Here is a 12,837-nt window from a genome sequence, read left to right on the forward strand (position 1 = left end):
TCTATTTTTAATTTTAACAGTAAGATGGTTTTGCCATTTTACTTTTTCAAAAGGCTGAAATGATTCACATTTCTGCAGTTTATGGGGCTATTCATTTGTGCATTCTTACCAGTATTGTTTTGAAACTGATTTAATTTTACATAAAAATCTTACTTATAGTTTCCGTATATTTCTCATAATCGTTACCCTTTTTTGTGAAATGCTCGTATCCCATAGTTTATTTGCCAGAACTACCTCCTAAGTCTCATTCTGTATTACAGCCTGTACTTTCTTGGTCTCCTCTGTGGGCTTCTCTTCTTTTGCATGGTGCTTAAATATTGATATTTTTGAGGATTTTTCTCATGATCCTTTTTTTTTTCTCTTCCTCCCTTTCCTCCCCTTCCCTTTCCTCCTTCCCCTCCCTTCCCTTCCCTGCCCTTCCCCGCCCTTCCCTGCCCTTCCCCGCCCTTCCCCATCCCCTTTCCCTTCCCTTCCTCCTTTGATTTCTTTGCTTTTTCTCTCTTTCCTGCTCTATGCTGTTCTCTACTAGGTACTGGGGGTGCACAGTTAGTTTTCCTGGAAGATCTCATTCTTGCCCTTGGCTTCTACTTTCTCTTGCACTGATGACTCCTGAATCTTTATTTCCCAGTTCAAACTGTTCTCCAGAGCTTTGGACTTGGTTGCTTATAAGCAGTTCACCTCTAATACGCCCGAACTGAATACTTAATCCTTTCTAAAAAATCTGCTTCTCTTGTGTTGCCTGTTTTGGTTAATCATCCCATTGACCTAATCACCTAAGTCACAACCTGTAAGTCTTTTTGCTCATAATATTACTGGGTGGTAAGACACATAAAATTTATGCATCTGCTAATTGAAGGTCATTTCGGCACCTAACATTTGACATGTCTAAAACCAAACCCCAGTTCCCACAAGCCAACCTGTTTTTCTTGTAGCTTTCCTTGTCAGCCTCAGAAAATGACAACATCATCCATTGAGTTTTGTAAGCCAGACTTTCAAGAACTGTGGTTGACACTTCCTTATCATTCTTCCATATCCAATCTAATGCTGAGTTCTGTGGATTTTACTTCCCATCTATCTAGAGTCTGTCTGTCTCCTTCCATTTTTACTATCGCCAATCTTGTTCAGGTTATTGTCCTCTTCGGCCCGAACTGTTGTAATTGCTCCTGCCTGGTCTGTTTCATCCACTCTGCTTTCTTTTAAATCAATTCCCCATGTTGCAGCCAACGTGAAATTTTCAGCCAGATTTCTGAAGTGGAATTTTGATGATGTTAAATACTCTTATGAGCTTGAAACTTTGAACAACCTTTACTTCAGAATAAAGACCTAAACCCTTAATAAGGCTTATCTATTTCTTCTGCCTCATCTTGAACTACAATCCCTTCTTCACACCCCTCTTCACATCATGTTCCAACTAGCTTGCCCTTGGCCTTTTAGTTCCTTGAGAACATCATACTCTTTCCCACCACAGGGGCTTTGTACCTACTGTTTTTTTCTTCATAGTATACTCTTTCCTCTCTGCGTAGCTTAGTCATTTTGTTTACCCCCTTCTCTTGGTTCTCATTTTTCTCAGTGAGGATGCTTTTCTTGATTCCTTCAAATTCCCCTATTATGTACTGTCATGGTATCTTGTACTTCTCTCTCATAGGACTTTTTACAACTTTATTTTTACATTGATGTTTTGGATTATTGGATTAATGTCAGATTCCCCTGCTAGATTGCAAGCTTCAAGCTTCAAGAAGCAGGAGGAACTCTGTTTCTGCTTACCATTTATATTCTTAGTGCCTAGCATGATGCCAAACAATCAAGTAAATAGTAAACACTGGAAAAAAAACATGCAAATGAACAGTTGTCTAGAATATAGATCAGAGTTATATTTAAAGGACAATATGAGGATCACTTGACCTATGGAATTGCCTTTGGATTAATACTCAGATTTATTAATTTGAGAATCTCATGTTTTTATGTGAATTATCTCTAAGATGCAAATTGACTGTTTAAAAAAATTCCTATTTAGTACAGGGAAGACCATTTGAAGTAAAAGAAATGTTTCTGGAAGACATTTTAAGAACTACTGGATACACAAACAAAGAAATGTTAAAATACAAAAAGGAAAAACAACGAGGTAAGCTTTTTATCAAACAAATATAAAAGAAAATTATTATTGATATTGACTTTTTGGAGTACTCCAGTCTTATACTATGCAGATACAAGGACACTTGAAAGTATTTCTCTCTGTGTATAGTTGTAGAATATTATATTAGAATACTGTCCCATATGGATGTTCTACATTCTGGTTTATGTCCAGAAGTTATAATCTATAGAGAGGAATTGAAAGGGGATGCCAGAGATGAGGAGGCTGAGTGTGTCTGTATCCAAATATTCAACCACTATTTTAAGGAGGCAGAAGATTTGAGCTGGCTGTCCCCAGCATGTGTTACACAGTGGGAGTGGGGAGTGGGTGAGGGAGTGAAAAGAGTAACATATGAGTAATAACAGGCTCACCTTTGGTATAATTGTTGAGTTTTTCACATCTTGATATTGTTATGAATTGCATCAGTACTTTGAATTTAACATGACTTGCCTATTAATACATCTCTTATGATTTATACTATATCTCAGCTTTTGAATTAAGGTTAAGTTCCTTTTGCTTACTTTTAACTACATTATTCATGATGGAAGACTTGGCTTCAAGCTTTGATTCCTTTGTTTAATTAGTATAACCTTGGACAAATAATCTTAACTTCTTTGGATTCTTCACTTGAAAAAAGCAATTAGCAATGCCTGTGTCACAGTGCAGTGCTGAATCACTAATATGTAAATTATAAAACTTCTGGTTCTCAAAACTTTTGAAGATGGAAATTGAATATAACTTGTGTCTCAAACAGCTAGCATGGTGGTAGAAATTCAATAAATGATTTTCTACAAAGTGCTATATGAATATTAGTCATTGATTTAAACAGTATTTGTTATATGGCTAAAATACTGTTCATTAAATTATGTCCTTATTTAGAAGTAAACTTCCTACTAGTAGATGAATAGATGAGGTTTTATAAAGCAGTTTCATGTCTCCTTTTGGTTCAGCGTAACACATTTTATTGAATGTTCCTAATTAATATATTTTTAAAAAGTAACTTTAAAATAAGGCCAACTTTTAGGTATTTTTAGTTTCACTTAATTTTTTTAAACAAAGAAATATATTTCAAAAAGCAAATAATTTATCTACTTATTTTCTTTGGTAATTAATTTAGAGGAAAGACAACAAACCACACTTACAGAATGGTACTCAGCTCAAGAGAATACTTTCAAGCCTGAATCTCAGAGACAGAGAGCTGTCCCAAATGTGACTGAAGAATATGATTTATTGGATGATGGTGGTGATGCCGTCTTCAGTCAGTTGGTAAGACCTCAGTGGTTTCACACTGCTATTTTGAGTGAAAATTGTGTAATTTAAAGAAGATTTTATGAGATTATATTTTTTATTACATTATTAAGGCATAATTCCCTTAGTTTATCTTAGACTACAACACATTTTTCAGAATAATTTTCTACACACTTATTTTTTCAAATAATGCAACATCTTTTATTGTTTCATTCTGAGTTAAAATTATTTCAATATTTTCTATAAATTTTGTGAAAAAAATAGTTGTAGATATTATGTGTATATACATACATTATTATTGCTAGATATTTTATCATCTCAAAAGTTCAAGAACCTATGAGCTAAGCAATGCAAGATAAGCTAAGTTAGGAAAAAACTGAGAAAAGCCTGTTGGTATTAGGGCAAGTAATCAAGACTGATGTTTCTACCACAAAGCCATGTGACTCTGTAAAATCATTTACCCACTATAGACCTCAGTTTCTTTTTCTCTTCTGCTTTTCTCCCTTCTATTTTGCCACAATATCTTTTACAAATGAAATATTTTGTAGAAATCCTGCCTGCTCATCCATCACTCTCCATCCCCACCCCTAAGTGGGGCTTCTGCTACTTTGGATTCCTTGGAGTCTGTTTGAAAACTGGAACCAGTGGATTTCCTAGGTCCCTTCTGGTCTTTGATTCTGGTTTAGAATTCTTAAAAAAGCATTGGTGATTAGTGAGATGGCTGGGACTATGCACTTTTTAGAAAAAGAATTAAACTCTTTTGAGCATGAGAAGCTACATAATGCAGATATGCTTGCAGTTTTCTCCCAGTGTTTAAAGTTCTGATGCATCCAAATGAACTATAGTTTTAAAGAATGTATACTTTTAAAGAATGTTTAAAAATTGTTATTTAGTGCAGGGAACATCCATTTGGTTCAGTGAACAGCATTTTGACCATTTAAATTAGTGATTTTTTAAAAAAATTATTTATTTTTGGCTGCGTTGGGTCTTCATTGCTGCGTGTGGGCTTTCTCTAGTTGCGGCGAGTGGGGGCTACTCTTTGTTTTGTGGTGCACGGGCTTCTCATTGTGGTGACTTCTCTTTGTTGTGGAGCACAGGCTCTAGACGTGCGGGCTTCAGTAGTTGTGGCATGTGGGCTCACTTGTTGTGCCTCGCGGGCTCCAGAGCGCAGGCTCAGTAGTTGTGGCGCACGGGCATAGTTGCTCCGCGGCATGTGGGATCTTCCCAGACCAGGGCTCGAACCCGTGTCCCCTGCGTTGACAGGCTGATTCTTAACCACTGTGCCACCAGGGAAGTCCCTTAATTAGTGATTCTTAAGCCTGGCTGCACATTAACATCCCCTAAGGAACTTTTAAAGTCCTATGGAATCTGGCCTCCATCCCAGAGATTCTGAAGTACTTGCTCTGGGTTGGGACGTGGCTTTGGTGTTGAAAAGGTCCAGGTGATGTTTCCTCTGTTGTGCAGTTGGGACATAAGACCACTGATATATGGGTACATTTAGCAACATTCTGTCAGAAGCACAGTTAATATTGTGACTGTATCATACTTCTTTGTTGACAGGCTCATTCTCAGGTCAAAGATGAATGTGAAAACAAGATACAATATTGTGAGTGATTATGTTTGTGATGAGATGAGAAACTTTTATGTCAAAGCCTTTGCTGTAATACCGAATGGTTAGTAGTTCTTGTGGCCGTTATGGCCATCTCATGTTCTCTGCAAGCAAAGGTTAAGCTGTTAAGTAATTTATAATCTTTGCTTCTTTTTAAAGACAGAAAAAGATGTGAATTGCCTTGAACCATGGTTAATAAAGGAAATGGATGCTTGTCTTTCTGACATATGGCTGCATAAAGATGTTGATGCCTTTGCTCAGGTCTTTCACCTTATTTTAACTGAAAATGTTAGTGGTAAGTGTAATTTATTTAAGTTTCTTTTTATTACTCTTGAAGTTATTTATTATGATAGAAGTGTAGCTTAATTCATAAAATTCAAAATTCACTTTTTGTTCACAACCAATATTTTGTTCTTTTGGAGTACTTATTTCAAATGTACAAATCAGGATCTTCTTATTAGCATAGTAGAATAAATAAGTATTGTATTAAATCAGGGACTCTTAACCTAATGTCTCCAGAATAGTTTCATGGGGTCTGTGAATATATGACAGTTATATGCAAAAGTATTTTTATGTGTATAAAATTTGTGACATAAATATACTCCCCCCTATGCATCACCCTTACCCCTGGAATATCTTGGATTTTCAAAGAGATTTGTTATTGCAAAACAGGGGGAAAATGTTAATAACTTTTGCTCTAGATTATTCATTCAGTAAATGGAAAATTTTAGTATACCTTTAGTTATATAGGTTCAAGTTCTGATTCACATGTACCTGCGTTATGTCACATGACATATGTATATGTCACATGAAAATATGTATTTTCACTAATGATTTATTCTGATTTCGTTAGTTGGGTATAATGGATATTGGCAATCAGGGGTGAGTTTTAGGACCCTGAAGGCTTTTAGGCAAAAGGTAGAATGATGATAATAAAAGGTCAGTACTGGAAGGGATTTAGATGTCAAGTAGTTTATCCCCTCACTTGAACTTCTCAGCATTATTACTATACTTGATCACTCCTTTCTTGAAACATGTTCTTCAGTTAACTTCTGATATTCCATACTTGATTTATTTTCTTCTCATCTCCCTGGCTGGTATGTCTTGGTTTCCTTGGCAGGATTTTTTTCTTTTTCTTGACCTCTGAATATGGAATGTCCCAGGCCTCAATCCTCAGACCTTCTATTTACACTTACTCCTTAGATGGATCTCATCTAGTCGAAGCTTTAAATATTTATTTAAAATGACTCCTAATTTTACGTCTCCAATCCTGAACTCCCCCCTCACTTCAATACACCTCACCACTTGACATCTCCGGTTGGAAGTCCGTTAGGGGAATAAAACTAGATATTCCCCAAACAACTTGATTCTCTGTTTTTCTACCTCCCTCTCAACCTGCTTTTTCCTTAGTGTTCCCTTAGTGATCATTATCAGTTGTAGACCTCTTTAAAAATGCATGTGCCTGGCCATCCCAGGCACACTGAATCTAACTCTAGGGTACTACCATTCACCTAGTTGCTAAGGCAACAAAATATAAAATCGTCTTTGACTTTGCTCTCATACCCCACATATAATCCATTAGCAAATCTTGTTAGTTTTACCTTCTAAATAAGTCCCGAATCTCACATGTTTTACTTCCTCTACTGCTGCCATCCTAGTCAAAGCCAACATTTCTTTCCTGGACTATTACAGTGGCCTATTAACTGCTTCTATTCTTATGTTACTAGTCTGTTCTCCAGAGAACAATCAGATTGATCCTTTTGAAAAGGAAATTGGATCATGCCACTTCTCTTCTCTCAGCTGTCCCATGGCTTTCAATTACACTTTGAATAAAAATCAAAGTTCTTTCCCTGATTTAGTCTCTGACAGTCTTTTTTATCTCATTTTCTACTACTCTTTTCCTTGTTCACTGTGCTTTAGCCACTCTTGTCTTCTTGCTCTTCATATATGCTGGCCCATTCCCATCTTTGGGCCTTTGTTTTTGTTGTTTTCTATGCTTGGAACGCAGTCCCCACAGATACTCATATGGCCCAATGCCTACTTCATTTAGGTTTCTATCCATAAGTTAGGAAATTTGAACTCTGAGACATGTTGCTTTAAAATATTTATGAAACATTTTAAAGTATTTTTGTATTATCTTTGACCCTCTTCCTAGATATTTCTTTAGAGAGTACTAGACTATTACTTTGATAATGGTCATCCTGTGGACCCAGGTCCCTCTCCTTTATAGTTTTATTAGACATTTTCCAGAGCCCAGTATTCTAATGTCTTAGGCCATGTGTATGTAGTAAACTAAAATGTTATGGTATCTCTATGAGCAGTAATCTACTTCCCATGTTTTTATTTCTCTTCTAAAATCTCAACTCTTAATTGGCACCAGAGTTGAAAATACTTCATGTGATCCAGGAAGCCTTGGGCTTGGTAGATTTTTTTTTAATCATATCAATTTCCCTCTGTGATCTTGTATAACCAGGTAGTAATTAGCTGGTTTAGTAAGACTAGGCATTCTATGGAACGCTGGATGCTAATCATCTATTGCTGCATAACAAATGATTCCCAAACTTAACAACCTAAAACATCTATTATTTCACATAGTTTCTGAGAGTCAAGAATCTGGGAGTGGCTTAACTGAGTGGTTCTGGTTCCTAGTCACTCATGGAGTAGTAGTTAAGCTGTTGGCAGGGGTTCAGTCATCTTAAGGTTTACTGGGGCTGGAGGATGTGCTTCCAAGAAGGCTCACTCACATGGCTGTTGGCTAGAGGCCTCAGTTTGTCTCTGGCTATTGGCTGAAGGCCTCAGTTCTTTGCCATCTGGACCTCTCCATAGCATTGCCTTATTCTTCCCAGAATGTGGCAGCTGGCTTCTCCCAGAGTGTGTGATTCAGAAGAGAAGAAGAAAAAGCAAGCAGGAAGCTATAGGTACCTTTCATGACCTAGTCTCCAAAGTTGCACACCATCTTTTCCACTTTATTCTATTTGCTAGAATGAGTCACTTAGTCCAACTCACCCCTCAAGGAGAAGGGAATTAGGCTCCACCCCTTGAAGGGAAGAGTATTAAAGAATTTTTGGATGTTTTCAAACTCCCACACTTATCCATACCCCTAATTGAATATTCCGTTGAAACAGTAATTCGCATATAGTGAGTACAAATCATAATCTTTGCAGATCTCTGTAATAATGCATGTTCCTGGCCATCCCAGACCTACTGAATCTTAATCTAGGAGTAAGGCATAGCTATCTGTGTTTTCAGAAATAAAAAGCCTGAAGTAATTCTCTCCATAGGTCCCTCTCCCCACCTTAAGAACCGTTGGCTTATATTAATAACGGATACCATGTTTTAGAGGGTTGTTAAATAATGAGGATAATTGGGTATATATGGAAAATTAAATTTTTCCTTTTGTAATTATCTTAAATTTTACTACAGAGGTTTTTTTCCAATGGTGATTTCTTTCTGAAATTTTGTAATTTGTAATTTATGAAAATTAGTTCTCAGTAATTATAGTATGTTGCATTGCTTGAAATATATTCTAAGAAGGAATTTAAATTCAGTAAAAGTTTAATTTTTTTCTCATGGAGGGGTTTTATGGGAAGTAAACTTCCTGCCAGTGTTATTCTCATTAAGCATCTAAGATAGTAAGAACCTGGCATGATGGGGTAATAAAAGCAAAACGAAAGGACATCAAAAAATCATTTTGAACTTTTCATTTGCCCTTTTAAGCATTCATTACCAGATACTGATGAAAATTAACTTTTTAGTTCTTCTTTAATTATATCTTGTCATTTGATCAAGGCAATATCTAGATTTAGGAAGATTACTTAAGGATTCTACAAAGTTAGTAGCTTTCCTTTTCTGTTTTAATTAACAACTATCTTTCCTTCTCCTGCCTTCCAACTGATAGTACCTATTTCATCCTCCTTATACTAAGGACACATCAGTACCGGATCTTCTCGGATCAACTGAGTTAAAGGTTATACAATGCTGTTATATACTTAGGTAAAGGAGCAAGTCCCAGGTTAATTCTCCTAACATTCAAGAAAATTAAAATGATTTTCCAAAGTAATTTGGAAATTTAACATTTATGTATCTTTTCCTTCTTTTAGTGGATTACAGACATAGTGAAACCAGTGCAACAGCTTTGATGGTTGCTGCAGGACGAGGTTTTTCAAGTCAAGTAGAACAGTTAATTAGTATGGGAGCCAATGTTCATATTAAAGCATCAAATGGCTGGTAATTTTAAATTGCATTCATTCTTTGTATATCTTTGTATAACTACACATATCTTTTTTGATTTCTTATATGTCTTTATATTAAAAGCTATTTGTAATAATTGCTCATACATCTCTACTTTAATGGGTGAATGAATAAATTTGAGTAACTAGTTTTATAATTTTGAGAATATTATTTCTCTTTCGTAATTCGATATCTTTGAATTTTGGCAGGATGGCTTTAGATTGGGCTAAACACTTTGGGCAGACTGAAATTGTGGATCTTCTAGAATCTTACAGGTAACACTTTAAACTATTTTTAATTAATCCTGACTCCTTTTTAAAAAACTTAGCCATATAAATCATAGAATGTGACAAATGAAGGCTATTTATAGTCTCTTATCCAGATTTTTTTTTGTAGTTCTAAGGAGTTTTTCTAATAACAGCTTTCAGTTATTTTGTAGGTTGCTAGTAAGATCCACTGTATTATAATATTTATCTTATTTTTTATTTTATCTTAAAAAAAAAGAAGGGGAATTTCCAGTTAAACATGGTATTTGTCTCTCTGCACTTCCCCAGAACCTCACTAAAATGGTAAGGAAGGAATATAAAATGTGTAAACTAACAAAATCAAAGAGAATGGAAGAGGATATGGCAACTGATGAAAGATGTTAGTAACTTTTTGGATGATATATGGCTAATGGATTACTGATGTTTGACTTAGCAAAGCTGAGAAAGCTGAAGCCTGAGTGCCTAAAGAGGGAAGTGCCCATGAGAAACAACCTCATTTTAGCTTTGAACTTCTTAGAGGCTCATTCAACTACTTCTGAATGAAACAATGAAAGAAAGGGCTAAAAAATAACAGAGTTAGTTGAAATTCTCTATGAGGAATATTTGGAATTTCAGATTCCCTTCTCCCCTGCCCTCAGGTGATATCTCTTTCCCACCGTAGCAGGATGTGGGAAGTTTATTGAAAAATTAAACCATTTAGAGTTTGGACTTGGGGTGACCAGGTACAGTGGGAGAGTGGGAGTAAGGTATCAAACAAAAGGGGTTTAAGTGAAAGTCTACTTAAAGACTAAAAGTTGAGATACCATCCAATCCCTTCCCCTGCTGTCCCTATCGCCTTTTCCTGTTTGAAGCTTATGTTCTTTGGCAGAAAACTTGAGAATTCCTTCCTGGAAAAACAGACCAAGCCTAGAGAAAAGATTTAGAACTTTAAGAGGTTTGGTATTCCTTCAATGAAATGACCATCTTTAAACCAGATAACTCAATTTTCCCCACTTGTACACATGGAGGTTTTTGTGCTTTGCTCTTTAAAAATAAACAAACTGCCAAGGATTGATCACCAGGCATTTGAGTGGAAAAAGCACTCAAACATCAAATAAACAGTAACAACAAAAAAACCCCAAGAAGTTGAATAAAACTGAGCATCAGTGACCAGAAGGAAACTTCAAAAATAGTTATCGAAAATAACATTCATGAACCAGAAAACAGTATGCTTAAAAAAAAAAAAAGGAACAGAACACAAATCTTTGTTCAAATTTCATCTTCATGAAGGCTACCCAAATTTACCTATCTATTGCAATCTGCCTCCCCCCACAGTTGATCCTCTTTAACCTGTTCTACTTTTTCTTTTGTCCATAGGACCTACCATCCTCTAATAAACTATATAATTTACTTATTTACTGTATTTATTGGTTTATTGTCTGTCTCTTCTCTCCAGTGGAACTTAGTAAGCTCCTTGTTTCCTTTGCTCAGGGACAGTGTCTGGATATAGATGTTCAGTGATTATTTTTGAAAGAATGAATAAAAAAGAAAGAGCCCTTGAAAATTAAAATATGATAGCAGAAAAGTAATTCAGAAGGGTTGCAAGATAAAGTTGAAAAAAATTGCTGACAAAGTAGGAAAAAAGACAAAACAATAGAAAAGAGTAGAAAAAGGATAGGAAAATTTATTTCCTATGTATTTTTTTACGAGGAAGCTGTTAGAGAATGTGTTCTACAAAAATGAGGAAGTGAAGTAAAACAGAGAAGAACACAGTAGATCCAGCACAGGAGATAGGTGAAAGAAATGCTTAGTATGTTGGTGCACAGGGCTGTTACTATGACAGCTGCCCAGTAGGCCTAGTATCATAGAAACAGAAGACAGAGAGCTCCAGGAGGAAGGTCCCTCTGGGGTAAAAAGGATTACCTGATGGTTTTGATCATATTAAAAAGATTTTATGAATTTGTTGGACACTTTGGGAAGAATTAGTGCTAAGTACACAGAAAACAAAATTGTATGGGTTTGTGTGTGTGGAAACTATATGGGGATGGGGGTGGTGACCTCATTTTTCATTAATTGGAGATTCACAGATAATTACTAAATTGTTAAATCAATAAATAGCAGAAGATGCATGTTGCTTAGAAATACGGCAGTAAATACCAAAAGAAATGGCTAAAAGAATTGAAAAAGGTCCTAGGCAGTGTGACTAGGAGTGGAGAGGGGTTTTTGTTATAACTTCTATAAAACCCTTGTTTATTAACACTATGTACATGTATTACTTTGATTTAAAAAAAAAAAGGGCAATACTTTCAAAATCCTATGAAACTATTATAATTCTTCTTTTAGATAATTATTTTAGATAAATTTTGATATTTATATAGATTTTAGATTAGACATTTAAAGAAAAAAGATATTTAGAAGAAATTTAAAGAAAATGTATTTTATAGTACATTGATAGCTTTTATCTATTTTCAACCTATAAGACTCAAAAAAATAATAGAGTATGAAGTTAAAATATATTAAAACATCTATTATTCAAGAACATATAAAATGTTTTATTTGACTTGGGTTTTTGTATTTAAATCTATAGATGAAGTCTCGGATGTTAGATGAAGTAAACATTTGAAATATGAAATTAGTTTTATCATTTTAATTTCATTAAATGATAATGTAGAGTCTCAAAGTCTTGGCAGATCCAAATGCTAATTCTGGTGTGGTGGGTTTTATTATCATTTCATTAATAGCACCAGAACTTGCAATCCTTTTAATGCTAACACTTCGAATGTTCCAGATATTGTTACGGTGTTAGGTGTAGCTGAATAGGTACTACAGATTACCATGTAAAACAGTTATCTGGATAATATTTTAATTATCCTGGCTAAGTCAGCTTTCTTTTTATTCCACAGATCATGATGTTATCAACTATAAATTTCAAATATTTAAGTTAAATTTATTATGTTTGCTGGATTATTGATACTTGATATCTAAAGTTTACAGCATTAAACAAAGAACATAATACCTCCTTAATTTACCTGGTAAAAATAAGAAAACAAAAAACTTGGAATGTTTTAAATTGGATTTAAAAATTTTAAATACTACAATTATAACGTTGCAGAAGTTTCATATTTTTCCTATTGAAACAGTCTTTTTTTAAAAAAAATTATTTATTTTTTATTTTTGGCTGCGTTGGGTCTTTGTTGCTGCACATGGGCTTTCTCTAGTTGCGGTGAGCAGGGGCTACTCTTTGTTGCAGTGCACGGGCTTCTCATCGCCGTGGCTTATCTTTGTTGCGGAGCATGGGCTATAGGCGTGTGGGCTTCAGTAGTTGTGGCTCGTGTGCTCAGTAGTTGTGGCTCACGGACTCTAGAGTGCAGGCT

General features: G+C 35.2%; 1 protein-coding gene across 6 annotated transcripts in view; it reads left to right on the forward strand.

Moving 5' to 3' along the window:
• The window catches only part of YTHDC2 (YTH N6-methyladenosine RNA binding protein C2), a 100,151-nt gene that overhangs the window by 37,168 nt on the left and 50,146 nt on the right, over nt 1-12,837 (forward strand). For all 6 annotated transcript variants that reach the window (XM_061189524.1, XM_061189523.1, XM_061189522.1 and 3 more), the window contains 5 exons: nt 2,015-2,122; nt 3,249-3,397; nt 5,148-5,283; nt 9,089-9,215; nt 9,428-9,493. In XM_061189524.1, the coding sequence (XP_061045507.1) occupies nt 2,015-2,122; nt 3,249-3,397; nt 5,148-5,283; nt 9,089-9,215; nt 9,428-9,493 (586 nt within the window). The remainder of the gene's footprint in view (nt 1-2,014; nt 2,123-3,248; nt 3,398-5,147; nt 5,284-9,088; nt 9,216-9,427; nt 9,494-12,837) is intronic.

Source organism: Eubalaena glacialis, chromosome 4 (assembly GCF_028564815.1).
Source record: "Eubalaena glacialis isolate mEubGla1 chromosome 4, mEubGla1.1.hap2.+ XY, whole genome shotgun sequence".
NCBI lineage: Eukaryota > Metazoa > Chordata > Mammalia > Artiodactyla > Balaenidae > Eubalaena > Eubalaena glacialis.